The following is an 18,976-nucleotide window of genomic DNA, read 5'->3' on the forward strand; positions in this document are numbered from 1 at the left end:
AGATCTGAACGGCAACTCTGCAGCAAGAGCGCTCTTCAGAACCCCCTCCAAAGACTCCTACAAGGGTGGTTACTCTGAGCTGCTGTTTAATACAAATACAAGCGAGCCCGGAATTATTCATACCCCTGGCCTGGGGTATGAATAATTTCGGGCTTGACTGTACAAACTAAAGTCAAAACCTATAAAGGGAGACAAGGCTATCTTTTTTTCCACAAGGCTGAACCCCATTGCACAGGTACCAAGCCAGAGGCCAACAAATTCAAACTCGCTCCCTGCCGTTCCACGTCTCAAGTTTTAATACGTAGGCTGGACTGTGGCCAAAGACTGAGACCTTCAGTCTTTAGCCACCGCCCATCTAACCCAGCAACGGATCATCCCTTCCCTAAAGGTGAGAGTCTAGGAAGGAGTCAAAGAATAGCAACAACAAAAGCGAATACATTTGGTAATTGTGTTCGTGTTAGTACTCCTTCAAAAGGAAACACACGAGCGTAAATGCTTCTCTCTCTGCATTCACAACCACTTAGTATGTGTTTGAGAGTATAGCACAAAATGTGAAGCATTTGACTATTTAAGCTTTTCTTTCATGTCTTTTATCTGCATATCTTTAAATCCTGCCCATGTGTGACTGTAATCTTGTTTTGACAAGATGCTTCTGTTATTGTATGTATCCTGAGGTGCCAGTCATTTTGATCTGTTAGTGTGACTATTTACCACATCCTTGCGATCCACGATGTCCAACACAGTGCTAAGCAGCTGAACACAAGCCTCATAGTCAGGTTTACTGGAGTGATCATCCAGCTGTCCACTCAGCTGGTCATTGACAAGTGGCAGAAGGACATCTCGACAATCTGTGGAAACAAAGCAGAGGGCTGTGGTCAGAGTATGACAGGCTCCATTTTGAGTCACGGTGGGGCCTGTGACAAAGTATTCTGAGCCAAAGGCAATCATTTGTGTTTTCAATGCATCTTGTGTAAAATTTCATTATGTGGCTACCTGGCTGCATGAAAAGGTCACTCTCCACCATTTTGCACATACAGCCCAGCTTCTGACGCACGAGCTGAGAGTCGGGAATGCTCTCAATAAACTTTGAGAGCAGAATGCTGTAAAATGAGAGCGCACTTCACTGTCTGTGTTGTAATTGGCACAGAAAAATACAGTTCACGTAATGTTTTGTTAACCTTGCAGCAACAGGATTCTGAGAAAAATCGAAGAAATAATTCACAATGCAAAAAGCATTATTACAAGATGTGCAGCCCCCCTAGAGAATTACCTTAACTCCACAGGATCAAACACAGACTGGATGTCATTAATGATGCTGGGGAGATATTTCAATATTGCTCCCTGGAAATACATAGTGCAGGGTGTCAACAAGTTGAATAAATTTAGCACTGTATTATTTAACTGACAATTTCAGGAGGTAGTGTATATAACTATTTTGCAGATTATTGATTTGCTAAAGCGTCCGTGCATTTTGATTGGCTATAATTTTCAATGTTTGGAAGCGGCGTAGTATATTGCGTGAAATCTTGTGTCAGAACCCTGCACGCTACACGAGTGAAGTTCTGCCGCATCGCTCAGTGGGCCGCAACTCTAACTTGACAAGTCATACAGTAATGGACTGCTATGTTAACCTATAGCTTTTGGCAGTAGTAAAAAAAAAAACTATACAGCCCAAACCTTTATTTTCACTCCTTCGTCAAGCGGTCTGTCCATGAGAGTGTTGAAAGACAGGAACAGAGAGCGAATTGAGTTGAAGAAAGCATCCCCGTCTTCACTGTTTCCATAGAACCTACAAAGGTGGATCACATTACAAGCTAATCTTCCAAATTCAAAGTAGGAGTGAGAGTATGAGTGCCTCTCAGATACCTTAGGTAGAGGATCCGAGACTGGACAATAAACCTGAACAAATACTTGAGAGCCTTGAGTGCCGCATAGAGATTCTCAGTAAGGACAGGCTCCTCCGCATGACCCACATAGTGGTTGAGCACCTTGGTAAGCTTCCTGAAAATGCAAATTAGGTTGACTTAAGGTCTTATGAAAATTACACTATAAGGTAGGTGGAGAAGCACACAAATCACGGGTGTCATTTTGCAAGCAATTCAAGGCGGTAGGGACTCACATATAAGCCAAAGTGGCACTGAAGTGCTTGTTAATGTAGGTTTCAAGGACTGGGTTAAAGTGCTGGAATTTGATGTCACCAATCAGTGTGATAATAAAAACCTAGGGAAAAAAGAGAGACCTCGTAAAAGGCTGAAGAAAATGCAAATGTATCATGATAAAGTGTAGCCTTGCCAAAAGGTAAAAGATGTCAACTGCAGCTCAAATACTAACCAAGGCGTTGAACACCAGTGTGTCATAGGTGTCCTTTTCTGAAGTCTCCATCATGATGTTGAACAGAGCATCAAGAGTATCCTGGAGAAACTGTAAAAAAAAAGGAAAAAATCCCAACGCACATTATAAAAATCTCGTTAAAAATGATCTTAAAATGGCTATAATTAAATAGTGAATGTGACATAAGTAGCGCAGAGCACCCACTTTAACAATCTCTCCGCCTTCCACCTCCATTAGCCTCTGCAGTATCTGGTCAAGATCATCTGGGTTAGACCGCCAGTTCAACAGGCCGAGTAGATCAACTAAAGATTTGTAAACACATCAGGTTCAGCTGTTAAACTTTTCCAATGTGAATCACATCAAACCAGCAATAAATCTCAATCTGTCCACAGAATAGAAGTCACAACATCTCAGGTAAATTCATTCAATGCGGCATCGTGTGTTGCGGAGCGTTCCGATGTAAGACTAGTTTCACCTTCAAAATGACTTGTGAAAAAGAAATATTTTGATTTATAGACAGACAGAAATACCGTTCTGAGTGAGTTTCGTGGAGCAAGTAAGTGTGGAAATCTGAAAGCTGTCCTTAGTGACAGGGATCGTTCCTGAATGGTGGAACTGCTTCCCTGTTTGTTTCTCCTTCTCCTCCACTTCAGCCCAGGTCCCTGGCAAGGTCAGATAAACCTTTGCATCATCTGCCCTTTTCACATCAACCTACGAAATTCACAAAATAAGGAATGAGTCTTGAGGCAAACAAATCAATGGATATTTAATTGCATAGAACTTATCATGGAGCATTCCGTAATCAATCAATCACCAAACTGTCATTTGTGCACCGACTATGCAATTTATTTATGCAGGTGTATCGATGTGCTCTTTCTTTTAGATGAAAGTAGAAATTTTAGAAACCACCTTATAGACGATGGGTTCATGTTTTCCGTCCCTGAGTGTCGTTCCATCTCCTCTCATTAGGCGGACAAATGCCATTCCAAAGGGTTTTTCTGATTTGTCCCTAGCTGAAGGATACAGAGGAGCAGAAGATGAGCTCTACGGTATTTACCATGGTGGAGGGATTACGCGTGGGTGATTGTCATACAACTCAGTCACACAACAAGTCGTAGTGACTCACAGTCCTGGGAGGATCTATGTCGAAACATCACCCTCAGGTGACAGCGGCACACGTCTTCAATGGGAATTGTTACCTTGTAGAGAGCAGACAAAAGCAGAGGGATTACATTTACAAAATACATGATTGTATTTGCAGTTATATTATTACCACATTCTGCCTCGGCATCTCTCCTTTAAAATTATTTCATTGCACTGGGCTGTACTAAATCCTTTTCGCAAATTAATTGAAACCATGGGATGTCATGTTCAATGCTGCATGTGGGACCTACCTTCACTGTTTCATTCCAACAGGGTTGCTTCACTTGGTAGTATATGACAGACTTGTACTCTGTAATACCATCATAACCAGCCCCAGGAAATATGGCCTTCTATAAAGTGAAAATTGGAATTAATATTTAGGCTTTGCTTGTACATACAATCTAGTGTCACTTGCACTGATGATAGAGGTACATACTAGAACTAATAAACCCAATGTGTTTAAATAAACAATGGCATCTTTATATATTCCACATTAATCACTCCGATGTATTTCAAATACTTTAAAATGAGTGGACGTTAACAAGAATGACTCCAATGTTTGAAATACTGCACTTAAAAAGAGGTTCACGCACATTGCGCTATTAATTTTTTTTTGTATTTCAGATGCTAAAAAAAATATTTAAAATTCTTAACCCGAGACTTGCTGCCTTTAGAGCAATTATGTTAAAAAGGACATAATTATTGGTCATAATGTAGTACATGAAAGTAGAACTTTGTATGTCTTAAAATTCCCAACTTGCCTGTTTTTATACTGCATACTATGTAATATGTGGCAGTGGTGTTTCTCTTCCATTATTACCCATTTTATGGACTTGGTTATTTTAACAATGACACACACATTCTCTCTTCAGGAGGAGGGTGCAACCCAGGAGGAATCAGTGGCTCTGGTGGCAGTGCTCAGTGAAAGAGAGGTGCCTGCAAGAATTCCATTTATAACTCACTAAGTCTCAATCATCCTTGAGTGTCAGGCTGTAATGTGCCATAACTCTTGCACAGACTTGCTTGTTTGTTGGTTTGTGTTCTGTTCACACTAATCTATGAACCCCATTTGAGTTCCATTTGAGTTTCTGGAAGAAAGCAGCTCAACCCCAAAGTGGAGGCCTTGAAAGTGAGCTTGTGTTTGGTTGTTTGGTTGTTTATTTAGTATGCCTGCAATATTTGATTTTTTTTGGGTGCCTTTTTAATTCTTATGTCCGACCATGTGCAGATGTTTGCATTGTTTCTGCAATGTCTCACTTGTGAGTGTGCAGCATTCCACTTAATAAAGGGTTGAAGATGTATTTGTGTGTTGTGTCAATGTAACATAAAAGCATGAAGGAAATACTTTTTTTTCTTAGATGAAATAAATAGTTCTAAGTAGCTATAACTCCAGTGGTAACATTTGAGGAAAGGAGACAAGTACTTAATACAGACAAGTTGGTTTGAGTTCATTTAACTGAATTAAATTCAAATCACTTGTGTTACTGAAACAATAAACATCTGAGTCTCTTGGTGATCAGATATTTCTTTATGCTTAAATTGTTTGAGTTATTCAAACCCAAAGACATTTTTGCAACCCATTTCCTCAAACAGATTGAGTTGCTCCAAATTTAAAATGTAATAATTTGATTAATAAAATACAACTGAGTTCATGTAACTTACGTGGTAACGTGAGTGAAAAAGACAAATACTTCATTCAGAAGAGTTGTGTTGATTCATTTCAAACACATTGGGATGAATGCAACATTTTAATTCCAAGTTAATTTCACTTGTGCTACTTAAACATTATGAGTTACCTGTAAACTAATCAAACAGTTCTGTTCCCTTATGTGAATCTTTGCAATCGGTTTCCTAAAACCATTCGAATTGAAACAACTCATCAGGTTTTGCAGCGCTAACATATATATTTAGGGGGACAAACTAAATAAAAACAAATTAAAAGGAATCAAAATAAATCAGTCAAAAGGCAGTCTGTGGAATATGTCATCGTACGTGGTTAATGACAATTACCAATAAATATTGTATTAAATATTGAAAATCATATTAGTAAAAAGTGCACATTTTTCCCTGGCCAATATTACCTCCATGGCATTGCCTTCATCATCATGCACGCTCAGTATGACCTCCACATTCTTGGGCGTCTTCTTTTTACCACGGTCAAATTCTCCTTGCAGCAAGGTAACATAAATATCATTCCTCACATTACCTGGAGGAAGGAGAATAGTTGATCAGGTAAATGTGCCAACAATTTATGTACCCTACTTGCTGCTCTGTAGGCAATTTGAATGAACATGGCCTGACAGTATGTAGAACAAACAAAGACAAGTCACCTGGGAGGATGATTTCTGGGAAGCCCATTTTTCTGACGATCGCTGTGCTACGGTCCACAAAATGTGGATAGTCCTTCCTGACCTGTGCAAGATCCCCTGGGAGCAGTTTGAGGGTCACAAACAAGCCTGCCAGCAAACATGAAAAGAAAATCAATGAGGCAGACACCAAAACATATACTGTGGACATTCACACATGATTTATTTTACAAAATGTGAATTTAGCACAAACTCTAAAATCACAGGGGATAGAACCTATGTGAGCGCTTCATTTTACCCTGGCCTTTGTGGTTGACCTCCCTCGTGGCAATGACTTTGTTAAAAACAGCAGTGAGTGGCTCATTCTCTCCTATGACTCGAGATGGGATGAGGGGAGATATGATGAGCTGCCTTTGACGGATGTAGGTCTCCATAGCTATCCTGAGAATGTGCAGAAAGTGGAAATAAGAAAAAAGGAGTAACACAACCACAAATCTGATAGCTGACAAACAAATGGAGAGCAAAGTTTAGCAAAGGCAATGCTGGATAAGGCATCCAGTGGTAAAGGTTTGCTTCATAATAGCTTTCTGTTCGCTGACAGGAAAAAAACAGCATAACTATCACAATACAATACTACCTCAATGCAGTAAGTTAGGTCACTCCAAATATGCATTGTGTCAATTATGGGCCGGGCTTTAGAAGGGCAATCAAAAACAATCATCCAAGGTTAACAGTGTTCATATTTGATTTTATTGTCATCAGCAATAAAGCTGACATTTGTAGCATTAGAGCTCTGCCACGTACGAGACTATGTCATTCTGTGTTGCACGAACTAATAACATTGAGGAGCAAATGTCCTCATTATTGCACACAAAACTTTTTATGAAATTAATTAGCAAAAAGAAAAGCAAAAGGCGAATGGAACTGTTGAGGGTTTTTCTTTTCTTCATAAAAGCCTCAGTTGTAAAATATCTAGAGATGCTTTACCTGATTTACACAACACAACATTATCCTGAAATCAAGTTCAATCGATACTTAAATAGACTAAAAAGAACTCTACCTACACTACTGTTGTATTAATATGGCGCACACACACAGACACAGTATATGTATGAGATCAGGTGTAGTGGAAAATAAGTGCAGTCCAGTCCAGGTAGTTTGAAAAAATATTTAGAAAACGGATGGATGGATGGACGGATGGATGGATGGATTTCAGACCTCTTAATGAAAGGTTGAGACATTTTCATTCTTTGAATTTCGCCTTTGTTCGATCAAACATTGTGACCAGAGCAAGGCAAAAGCTTTTCCAGAACATTTCCATCATCATGTGACATTTTAATAAAGTTGACCCAGTCAAAGGTACAAAAAAAAGCGACATCAAAAGACTCACTGCTGAAAAGGGATGAAATGCTGTTTGTCCTCATCATCTGTTTCGCCATGAGCGATATCTGTTACATCCATCACTGCAATCAAACCAAAGCATTAAAGACGTCCCCCAGTAGCCTTTGTTGGATGCAAATAATTTCTTGTGTATAACACAACAAAACAACAAAATATGGAGCAAGTGGAAAGACTGCCACACATGGTTGTTAGCAGCATTCAAAATAGCATTGGTGAAAATCTCATTATTTTCCCCCATCAAAAAATCTTATTCAGATGATTTCCTTTTGCTTCTTAATTTTTTATTTTTTGACACAAACAATGATCCAAGGGAAACTTTTTTTATTATGTTAATGATTGCAAGACAGCCACTGTTAGAATTGTGACTGGAAGTAGTAGTGTGTTTGTGTAGGCGTAACATGACAAGCTAGAGCCTACAGAGATTAGGCATCAAGTTTGGTGTCTTTTTTTAATTCACAAGATGCTCTAATAATATTATACATAGCATACAGGCATCAGGTTTGGTGTCTTTTTTTAATGTACAAGATGCTCTAATAATATTATACATAGCATACATAATCGAACCTTTTTGCAACAATCAGAAATCTAGGCGGCAGGTATGAGAATTGTGACAGGAAAAAATGTGTGTTTAATTGAAACTTGCGACTGCACACACACAACAGCTTTCTTTGCCGCCGTGGAGGATACATCAGGTTTTATGTGGGCTTTTTGGACCGTTTATAGCCAACCATTCTGATGTCTAATTTACTGAGAAAAAAAAGCATAACTGTCACAATGAGTTACGCACAAAGCCAATGATGGATAACAGCCCAAGAAGCACAACGCTGATCTGTCTGCTCGTTTATGCTGAGACAGTTCGCATCACAAATCATGTACGGCAGATTTGGGGTAGTTTCTTGGCTAACTTGGAAAGTTTGTAAAAAGGATTGTTCAGAGACCATTGCGTTACAGTAGAGGTAATATAAGAGCATTTTGAATTATGGGGACCTATTTGGACAAACTGATAACTTTATAACCAAGTGAGTGGTTAATTGTGTCAAAAGACATTTTTAGATCAATGAAAAACCCCATTAAGAATTTTCTTTGATTAGTGCACTTTATTAATTCTTCCAGTAGTGCCATTAGGACTATAGACACCAGAGCAGGAATTGGCGACTGACTGACTAACATAATATTTTTTTAGGGTTGAAAAAAAAATCATCTCACACAACTATAGTTGGATGCCGCAAAACCAAAGATCAATGTGGCTGATGTGAACTGCTCAAAAGAATACACATTATAGGACTTTAATTTTGTTTCTGTATTTTTCGGTGTGCGTATTCTAAAGCAAAGATAAAGAAATAAATGCAGTGCAGCGCCACTAAAATGACTTCAAATGCTGGCCAAAGGCTTGACCATAATTGACTCTCTTGCAGTTGCTCACCACCGATGCCTTGGTAGTCTGTGTTGAGCTGTGAGGAAATTACATAAAATGTACGGCATTTGAGATACTGTTTTCGAGTGTAACCGCATAAAATGGAATGTTCTGTACTGCACAAAACAACATTCTGTGGTCTGTAGATGTTTCCAACAATTCCATACCTTCCATAGTTTATAAACATCAACAGCTTAAATACTTAGTGGAATTCCGTACACTCGGGGTTTAACATTCTTGTGTAGTATGTGGTAATATGATCAAAGTAGAGTGGCATTAGACCAGACATCTTAAATTAAGATCTTCTCTCAAAGGCTTCCTGTTTTACACATCTTAAGCCATATAGTTCACTCTTAACAGACATTTTGACCCAACATCAAAACAATTTTTTTTTTTAAAGAAAATTCATTAAAATATGCGTTTAAAAAGACAGCCGGTGACATTAAAACACTCCTGCTACTGCTTTCTATAAATCGTAAGACCAAGCTGTTACAGTTCCTACGTTGGTCACCTTTTTTTTCCACCAGTGTGCTGTTGATGGACTCGTGGTTTATCAGGTTGTGATTCGATTCCCCAAAGGAGGGAAAGAAGAACCAAACTGTATTTTTCGCTCTCAGTGGCAAGTTTCATTGCCTTTTGTTTCAGAGTATACATGCTGTGTGGAGTTAGTAGATGAGAGAGGAGTATGATTGAAGTTTCCTGTGATAGGAAGCCAGGGTGCAGGAATAAATAAACAATCTTGCGAGTGACAGCATGCATGCTGGCTGCAGCTAATGGTTGACTACACAAACAATTGCCTTTTTCTAACAGCCAATAACTTGTCCGTTGGTGAGTAACCTCGTATCCTTACATTTTTTTTTTTTTATCTGATCAATAATAGGAAAATTGGCTGCCCCATATAGTCCTTTTTCTCTCTCGTAGATTCTTTGCGTTGTGAGTGACCTTCAAAGGACTCTTGCTGACATTGGGGACCATCAGACGGCATGTTTTGAATAATCCAGCGGTTTCCTGCTACTGAGTGTGATTGCTAATGCAATGCTAATGCTTTATTTTAGAGTTTTCTATGCAGTCTTTTAAAGTCTGGTTACTAGTTGTAAAAATGCAGGAGATAATAATACACATTGTCAACAAGCAATAAACAAATGGACTGATCAATGAACCAAAACCAGAACTAATAAGGAAGAAGCCGCTTTGCGCTAAAAGTAGGACATCATTTTTGGCCTCTTTGTGAGGTTTGTCTTCATGCACAGCTCCACCTGTTTTCCTTCGATATGCATATTCATGTTTTTCTCCTCAAATTTGGAAAAGCATCCAGACAAAATATTCCACCAGACTGAGTTTTCCTAATCTCCTTTCAACGAAATTCTGATGGTTCATAACTGTTCATAACTTATAAATGTGTTTTATTTTCCTGGCAGAAATGTATAATGTGTCTACCGAGTTAGACACGTTTTATGTCCGTAGTTTCATCCCAATTGCTATGAAGAATGCATTTCACCACTAACTGTCAGGCCAAATGCAAAAACATGGTTGCTCAACTCATTTCCTGACGTCTTTCATTCTGTATTTTCTAGGTCATAAAACAGGTGTTGCCATTTAAATTCAGCACACGGTTTCCTAACTTTCCACACCAGTACAATTCAAAAGAAACTGCTATACAAAGAAATGCAATTTTCATTGTTGAATGGTTTGTGAATTGGATAAATAGAGTAATATTAGACTGTAAGTAAATGAGCCTCACCAGCCACACCAAATGGTCTCCTTAGTCCACCTGTTTGTTTCTTCCCCTCTTTGAGTTCCATGCTTCCAACTCTGATGATCTGACACACGAGGTAGAGACGCTGCCTCATCAGGTCACTTCTGCTCAGCTCCTGGATGTCAAAAAGTCAAATAATACAGATCTCTGGGTATATTTCGTGGAAAACAGTATGTCAGCGAAGCTCGTGTGCACATAAGTAATATTAAATGATGAACGCAACAACAGTGGAACCCTTCCATCGGCGTGTGTTGACGTTTTGGATGACTTTGTAAGTCAAGATAGTCATGATTTCCTTTGAGAAGTTGTAAATAAATCTCTTCTTGCGATGTCAGGGCATAAAATACTTCAATAAAAATTCAATATTGAGCTTAAATGGCATTCCCGATAGTAGCTGAAACACGTATGCAAATATTTTAAAATCATGATTTATTTTGGGGGGGGGGTCAGTTTTCAGTAGGTTTTGCATTATTTTGGTTTGAAACTATAGTAATAGTAATACCAGGATGGGATTTGTTTACCGTGAAGAGTGCTGGTAAGTTGTTGAGTTTTTCAATTTCTTTAGGCATCCCCATACTGTCCCACCGCACCAGGAAGTTCTCACTGTATGAAAACACAGAAACATATTATGCAAATACAATACGTCCTTATAGTAGGCTAGAACCTCTAATTCCCAAAATATGAGTGGCATTTATTTGACTACAAGCTATGGTGTAGTCAACGCATTGACAAGATGACTAATCGGTTCAAAGCCAAGTGCTAATGTGCCTGTGTTTTATGCGGAGCAGATTCACAAACAAATTGGTGTGTAATTTGGCAACTTGGTGATGAGGTGCCATTTTTATGAGTGGAAATACAATATATACTATTGGTGTTTTAGTGGAGGCTATGATTCATTTCACACTTGTGTTGTTCTTCAAGAGTTCAGATTCAGCCTTAAAACAGCCTTTACCCTTAGTCATCATGGCAACGAAAAGCTGAACTTCCATCAGCACCCTTTGTCACAACTGGCTGCTTTTAAGGGGGCTTTAAAAAGAGGTTGTTTAGTGTGCTATAGAAATTCTATTAGGACACCTGTGAACTGCTTTTATTTGTGCTGAAAAAAACCCATCTCCTTTCAGTGAAAAAGTGACATGATTTTGAACAGTCATATTGCAAAAAAATCAGCTAAATTTATTTCATAACGCTTTAGTTCGTATGAAAGATCATCAAATAAGCTGCAATCAACGTAGTTGTGGCCTGTGAAATCCTTATTCCCGTTTATACACATCTCATTTGCTTGTCCTTGCATCAAGTGAAGCGGGTTTAGTACATACAAGTATTGTAGTATTTTTTCTATTTACTGCATTAGAAAAAATGAAACATGCTATACTGATAATTTTCTGATATTTTGGAAGTTGATTTTTATCAATTCATGTGATGATACTGAATTTTTCAAGGTGGCAAGAATCTATAATCTTGAAGATGCAGCAGTTTCGAGTCTTAAATTATTAACCACAATTTCTATGTCCATTGTTATATTATATTATATTGTATATTATATTATCCATCCATTTTCTATACCGCTTGTCCCCACGGGGGACGCAGGCGTGCTGGAGCCTATCCCAGCAGTCATCGGACAGTAGGCGGGGGACACCCTGAACCGGTTGCCAGCCAATCGCAGGGCACAAAGAGACAAACAACCATTCGCACTCGCACCTAGGGACAATTTGGAGGGCTCATTCGGCCTACCAAGCATGTTTTTGGTATGTGGGAGGAAACCAGAGTGCCCGGAGAAATCCCACGCGGGCACGGGGAGAACATGCAAACTCCACACAGGGAGGGCCGGAGGTGGAATCGAACCCGCACCCTGTTAACTCAAATTGCCCCTAGATGTGAGTGTGAATGGTTGTTCGTCTCTATGTGCCCTGCGATTGGCTGGCAACCTGTTCAGGGTGTCCCCCGCCTATTGCCTGATGGCTGCTAGGATAGGCTCCAGCACGCCCACGACCCCTGTGGGAACAAACGCTACAGAAAATGGATGGATGGATTATATTACATTCCAGTCAAATTTTACATTACAGTCACTTTCGGTTTTTGACAAATTTTAGACCATTAAATGCAATCACTTTCTACAACTATCCACATTAGGTCAAAATTAAACTTGGCGTTTCACTATACAGTTCAGAGAGAAGAGGAGAGGAGCCAACCTGATAAATTCTGACTGATCAGGGTCATAAAGAGACATTAACAGCTCAGCATCTTCTCCAATGTTGCATACAAAGTTTTTCAGGTTCATGAGGAGACTGTAAGTATGAACAGAACTGAACAGGGCCTGGCGCCTCTTTTGAAGATTTTGTAACCGTGTCTGCAAAAAAAAAATTAGCAAAAACACCATCGCTTAACAGATATGGAGACAAATAACATACGTATGTCAATGAATTTACATGCCTTCTCCTCTTGTATCCTGTCATCAACGCTACGGGATGCAGTCTCATGAGCACGGAACAGACTGACAGTGCTTGTAAAGTCTGGATCCAGTGTGTTTCCTGCTTCATCTCGCACCACCAGATCCAAGCCCAGAATCCTGAACGGCACAGTACCACATGGGTTAAGAGATTGTCACATAGTTTACAATGGTGTCATAGGGCAAACTATGGTAGGGCAGTTAGTCAACAAGATTCATACCGGTTTCCATAGTCAATCTTGGCAGTGACTTTCTTTTTGAGTTCTACAAGGTCATCTTTCGGTAGTGTTCCTGACACTATCTGTGATCGATATTCTATAAGACTGTAGGCCATCTGCTGAACACTCTTGAACAGGGAGGCTTTGTTTGCCTGTCACACAAAAAATTACAAACAGGTAACGTTGCAATTTACAAGGCAACAAAATGTTCTACTTTTAAGAAAAAAAAGTGGAAAATATAACACAAATGTGTGCAGAAAGAAACAGAGTCAAGTGAACGTACCACAAAGAGCTTGTGCCATATCTGTGCCCATTCCCTCAGAGTAGCCCCGAGCTCCTGCACCAGTGGTAAATCTGCTGGAATAATTATTTCCTGCTGGCTAACAGCCACAAAAGCAGAATAATAGGATATTGGAAAAGTGGCTCATTGCTCACTGAGCGTATTGTATCATTTGAACAGGCACAAGAGTATTTGTATACATGATAAATAGATGAATGGTTTCCTTTCACAGCTGAGAAAATCATTTCTCAATCTACAGTTAAGATGATTATAAATGCACTTGTATGTCACTGGCAGTGTGGCAAAGCAAGGGCAAAGTGTATTACAAAATGACATTGATATGTGAGCTTACCCTATCCCCTCAACGGAAGCTTCCTTTAAGTGGATGTACGAAGATGGGAAAATTCCCTGAAGAAAGAATCAAACACTTTAGTGATCCAAAAAAAGGCATTCAGTTTTTCTAGGCAACGGTCACTCGCATGACTCCAATTTATTTATTTATTTATTTTCTCTCTGCCCTGTACATTTTAATCCTGATGTTTGCAGTTCACTGGTCCCTTGATGCTAGACTTAATTAAGAACTAGGGAGACCGATTATTGCCCACGCTGATATTCTGCATTTTGACCAAAATCAGCCTTTTTTTTTTTTTTTTTTTTTTTTCAAATCTGACAGCAGATAAAGGTTAATTTGTTATTCTTTACTACCAGGAACTCTTTATTTAAATCTTCAGTTAACTTTTTAAGAGATGCTTCTGATTCTGGAAACTCTGCACTGGGGATGTAACAATTCACTCAAACCTCAATTCGATACGATTTTTTGAAATCTCCAATATGAATGATTTATCACAAGATATATTTATTCTAGCATCTCCTTTTTGTCCTTGTTACAAGCAGTAACATTGTATAACTTTACAAAAAAAATGAAAATGAACTAATATCAGTGTTTGGTTAGTAGTTTACGCTATGTGCAAATTCAGTTTGTTTACAGCAGAAACACAGTTAACATGGCCTTGCAAATTGATTATTTTATCATTTTACATCAATGAGTTTCACTTTAGTGGGCATAATTTCCCCACTGCCTTAAATAGCTACCACTTTAACAGTTGCAGTGGCCAAGTTACGTCAAATTTACTTTTTCATTGCTTTATTCTACCCGAAAAATTAGACGGAACAAAGATTTGTTCATCCAAAATGTAATTATGAATCGTCAAGTGTCTGGAGAGATTCAACTTCACTACAAACAGACAACAATCCATCAATACTGATACTTGTTTTTTCCATGTGCTGTGAACGCACCATAGCGTGGGACGTTGGATTCAAAGACCTGATAGGGAAAAAAGCTGCCCCGACATGCGCAAGATAAGATTGTTTCCCAAAAAGTCCCGATTTATTTAGTATTACATGAACTCATTTTAAGTGAAAATTAAAAAATTGGCTTATTTTACAAAAGTTGCTCACCATTTAACGACAAGAAAACACGGGGCCAATGGTGTAATTATGTGACCCAATTATGCAAAAGTTGCTATCAAGAGATTCCAAACGTGCTCGGGACCAGCTCTCATCATGTGATCTGGATGAAAACCAACTGGAAGATGAAAAAACACTTTCTTCCGCACATCAAAAAATTTATATATGGCTGATAAAAAAAAAACAAAAAAAAAACAAGGACATCTAACCAGAGTTGAAGGCTAATGTCACATAGTTAAAAAAGTCCATGTGGTAGAAAAACGCTCAATTGGAAGGGATAAAAATGGAGCTGTATGCTAGGGACCCATATTTCAGAAATAAAACCCTGGTGTAATTAATATTTCCAGTTTCACGGTCAATCTCTGCGGCCGGGCAACTTAGACTATTACGAGACTTGTACAAACATACTTGTCCCTTTGATATGATCTTAAAACTTTAGGGAAAGATCTTAAGGAATATTTGGAAATGATAAAACAGTTCATTTGTGGCCCTTGTTAACTTCAGAAAAATGATGCGCTAATGATTTGCATACCTTATGTGATTTCTCTCGTAGTGTGTATCCCCGATACCAGCCTGAGGAGATTTAAATTAATAAAGAATCACATTGCACAGAGAGGACAGAGACTAAGGGAGTACTGACGGTCTTAGTTTCAGGACAATGTTCAAGACTACACACTCATTCTCATTATTACACAACATGTTTAATGACAGCTTAACTCTCATCTCATGCATCAGCTTGCTCAGACAGAAAAGACAGATGTGTTGTGACCTGCTGCGTGCTCAGACTCACTTACCTTCCAGTTTCTCTAGTATGTGCACAGTATCCCCAACTTGTAAACATAGTTCCAGTTCACCGTGGGGATCGTAATTGTAGATCGCTGAAAGGACAAAATTAAAAAATGAATCAAAGGAAAACTGGCTGAGCCTGTGTAGTTGCGATCTTTTGATTTATTCTCCCTCGGTTTCCTCTAACAGCAAACCGTGAAGTTGAGGCCATATTTTGTAATTGAAATGACGCCTTAAGTTAACAGTCTTGTGAAGAGACTGGGTAGGTAGCTGGCAGCTTGAGTCAATGCTCAAAAAACTGTCTTTATGGCCTCATTTTTCTTTTGATCAATATTTCCGCCCTGTAGTTTCTCCCAGCTGACCCACTGGTGAACCCTAAACTTTCCTGTAATCACTCTGCCCAACTATTTTCACGAAGGTGACCCTGTCTGTGCTTATTAAACCACCACCATTACAGAGTCATGGGCACGATCAAGTGAGAATGCATGCGCAGGCAAATATATACACGTATTGTGTAAGTGTATTTTAAAGAAAACACAATAGTTAGCTTGTCATAACTGAAGGGAGCTGCAGGAGCATGCAGCCTGTCAAGCACAGAACTATGAGCAGCGATATGTTTCAACTTGCATGTGCTGGAGGCTACATTTCACAGTGCACCTTGACTAACGTAATCACACTTTGGTCTGTAGAACAAATTTTCACCCAAAAATGAATGATTAAATTTGTGTCTCATAGTGAACGTTATAAAACCTTTACACAGATTTCCAAGGCAAATAAATTTTAGAGTGTCTGCGTCCCCTACTCCGGAGCACTTGTAATACATCATATTATTATTATCTATTAGGACATTATGACTGACCCTTAGCTGTGAAATGCCTCGTCTAAAATAAATCCTGAATGGAGCATGAAGTTAGCAGCAATACTAACAATATCATGATGACATTTCTATCTAGACATTTCTAAAATTTCATCATATTTGACCAAGCCATTCAACACTAATGCTTTAGGGATGACGGCACACTGTGGTAGGAACTGCATCCCACTAATCACATCTCCTTTAAGAATGTTTTCATTTAGTAAGTTGAGTGAGTTCAGACCCAGAATGACAATTACTACATTTATATTTGGATGAATACAATAGTTCATTCTTTTCACTTTTCGGTGAAGCCCTAATTTGGTACACTTGCACTGGTTACATTTGATATTTGGCAACAAACAGTTTGCATCCACTACACTAATAGGCAATGCTGCCCTCTTTAGCTCATTTTGCAGTGGGGGTTCATTAATTGATTCTTGCTAATTGGTACAGGCTGATTGATAAAACAGATGACGCTACAGCTCAGAAAAAATATATATTTGCACAAAGATCTGACTCAGCTCCAGTGATACTGTGAATAATGTAGTTTCAGTCATACTGCAGTAGCTTTCACAAATCAGATTTACAGCATTATTGCGATGTAGTCGGCAAATAAACTTAATGTGTTTTCATTTTTGTTCAAGGTCATCTGATAGGGCTGCACAGTAAAATAGATTGTCGCTTTAAAAGATGGCATATTTTACTACATTTTTGCCCCAAGTATGTACTTTGTGAACACTTCAGCAAATAAGAGGCAAAACATTCTGACTTCATGTAGTTTATTTGTCACCCCAAGCTGTAGTTTATTGTCAAACTGACATGTAAAACTATTGATTAAACGACAAAGGTCACCTACCTAGTACATGCTATCTGTCATACAGTAAAAGCCAGACATGCTAATCAAAATTAGCAACAATGTTACTGTTAATTTTAAATCTTCAAACAAAACAAGGAGCAGTCCAGGGGGATGTATACTTCTGTTTTTGTACTTTTTAATGAGGACGCAATAAAGAATTGCACATCTGCACTGAATAGAAAGGTCTTCAGGATGCAAACCAATGTGCGTTCCTATAGCAACTATAACAACAGTTTGGGTGAAAGGGAGGGAGGGGTGGTCAGCTATGGCAACTCTAAAGGGACAAGTATGGTTACACACAGACAATGTGTCACAGTGTATGTTGCTTACACAAATGCACTCAACTACAAAAATACTCTTACAGAAAGAGAACACGTGTAAGGGAACAGATTGAATAGGACCAAATGAAGAGTGTTGGTAGTAACTAGGTAATTACAGTATAACTATTTATTGTTGTAGTTGTACAGTATGACTATTTGTTTCTCTTTCTGTCATGTTTTGCATTTTTTATGTAAAGCACTTTGAAGTGTCTTGTACATATAATGTGCTGTACACATCTTTCAACTGCAAGTCCCAGTGGTTTAATTTGTTTTTGGTGACTGAGGTGCAGGGTTTTATTCCTACTCTGGCCTTTCTGTGTGGAGTTTGCATGTTCACCCCACAGCCATGTGGGTCTCCTCTGTGTACTCCGGTTTCCTCCCACATTGCAACGACATGCATGGTGGGCCTATTGACCACTTCAAATTGTTCGCGGGTGTGATTGTGTGTGCTTGTTAGTCTATAAGTTCAGGGCCTAACACCCTAAGATGGGCTTCAGCAGGTCACAGGGGTGCGTCAGAATATGAGGTTCAGAAGATAAATGAATGAACTTGTAAACCGTCCCGCTCCCCACCGCACTGTACTACTGTGTGGAATTTGTGATCTTGTAGCAAGTTAGTTCACTTTCATGGGTTTATTTAAGCTTCATTGGACACGGCTCCCATAAATCTGTACTTGATATGCTATGATAATATCAAATGAAATCTTTCTATTGATCTAAAAAGTAGTTTCCCAAAATCAGGAAAGATATGACTAATCAGACGGATGACAAGATGTTGTTCGCACTCTGATGTCTTTTTTTAGGATTAAGAATGATTAAGTGATTCCTGTCTTTTTCTGACACCAAAGGCAGGAGAACAGAGAACAGCATTGACTGCAGAATCAAGTGCAGTACCTTTGAATGTCACACCGGTTGAGATCTAAAAGGATTAACATGAAAATTCCTCAACGTCACCCATGAAGCACACGATGATATCTCACCAAAAAGTCGTTATGTTTGTTCTTACAGACCGCGCCATACATAAACATGCCTAAAATGTTTTGAGCTGCAATAGCAGGGATGGTCAGTACGGCAGAGGCAGGATGAGCAGTGACATTAAAGCATGCAATGTTTTGGCCTCCAAACCATACAGATAGATGCATGACACATTTTCAGAACATTAAGGACTCATGTGATAAGCAACACAGCTGCTGCACAGCAGACACTTTTTTTTTTTTTTTTTTTGCAGAAGGGGCACCTAAGCACAAAGTAATTATGCCGACAGGGAACCGACAGGGAAGCATTTCTCAGTCGGACAACAGATGCACGGATTTGCCTTGAAGGTGTAGGACGAGCAGTCTGCACGCACGCGCGCGCGCACACACACACACACACACACACACACACACAAACACACA

The 18,976-nt window shown here is 39.0% G+C and overlaps 1 protein-coding gene across 2 annotated transcripts in view; it reads right to left on the reverse strand.

The window, feature by feature from the left end:
* dock5 (dedicator of cytokinesis 5) overlaps positions 1-18,976 on the reverse strand; it is a 30,991-nt gene that overhangs the window by 11,354 nt on the left and 661 nt on the right. For both annotated transcript variants that reach the window (XM_049716661.2, XM_068650148.1), the window contains exons 2-26: positions 15,557-15,640; positions 15,295-15,335; positions 13,648-13,703; positions 13,299-13,395; positions 13,019-13,167; positions 12,782-12,917; positions 12,541-12,698; positions 10,873-10,954; positions 10,337-10,466; positions 7,171-7,243; positions 6,079-6,221; positions 5,805-5,930; positions 5,556-5,680; positions 3,726-3,824; positions 3,458-3,530; positions 3,241-3,344; positions 2,862-3,042; positions 2,536-2,633; positions 2,332-2,421; positions 2,120-2,220; positions 1,867-2,001; positions 1,678-1,789; positions 1,271-1,341; positions 994-1,100; positions 712-848 (exon numbers count right to left, since the gene is read on the reverse strand). In XM_049716661.2, coding sequence (XP_049572618.1) covers positions 712-848; positions 994-1,100; positions 1,271-1,341; positions 1,678-1,789; positions 1,867-2,001; positions 2,120-2,220; positions 2,332-2,421; positions 2,536-2,633; positions 2,862-3,042; positions 3,241-3,344; positions 3,458-3,530; positions 3,726-3,824; positions 5,556-5,680; positions 5,805-5,930; positions 6,079-6,221; positions 7,171-7,243; positions 10,337-10,466; positions 10,873-10,954; positions 12,541-12,698; positions 12,782-12,917; positions 13,019-13,167; positions 13,299-13,395; positions 13,648-13,703; positions 15,295-15,335; positions 15,557-15,640 — 2,708 coding nt within the window. The remainder of the gene's footprint in view (positions 1-711; positions 849-993; positions 1,101-1,270; positions 1,342-1,677; positions 1,790-1,866; positions 2,002-2,119; positions 2,221-2,331; positions 2,422-2,535; positions 2,634-2,861; positions 3,043-3,240; positions 3,345-3,457; positions 3,531-3,725; positions 3,825-5,555; positions 5,681-5,804; positions 5,931-6,078; positions 6,222-7,170; positions 7,244-10,336; positions 10,467-10,872; positions 10,955-12,540; positions 12,699-12,781; positions 12,918-13,018; positions 13,168-13,298; positions 13,396-13,647; positions 13,704-15,294; positions 15,336-15,556; positions 15,641-18,976) is intronic.

This window comes from Syngnathus scovelli, chromosome 3 (assembly GCF_024217435.2).
Source record: "Syngnathus scovelli strain Florida chromosome 3, RoL_Ssco_1.2, whole genome shotgun sequence".
Classification (NCBI taxonomy): Eukaryota; Metazoa; Chordata; class Actinopteri; order Syngnathiformes; family Syngnathidae; genus Syngnathus; species Syngnathus scovelli.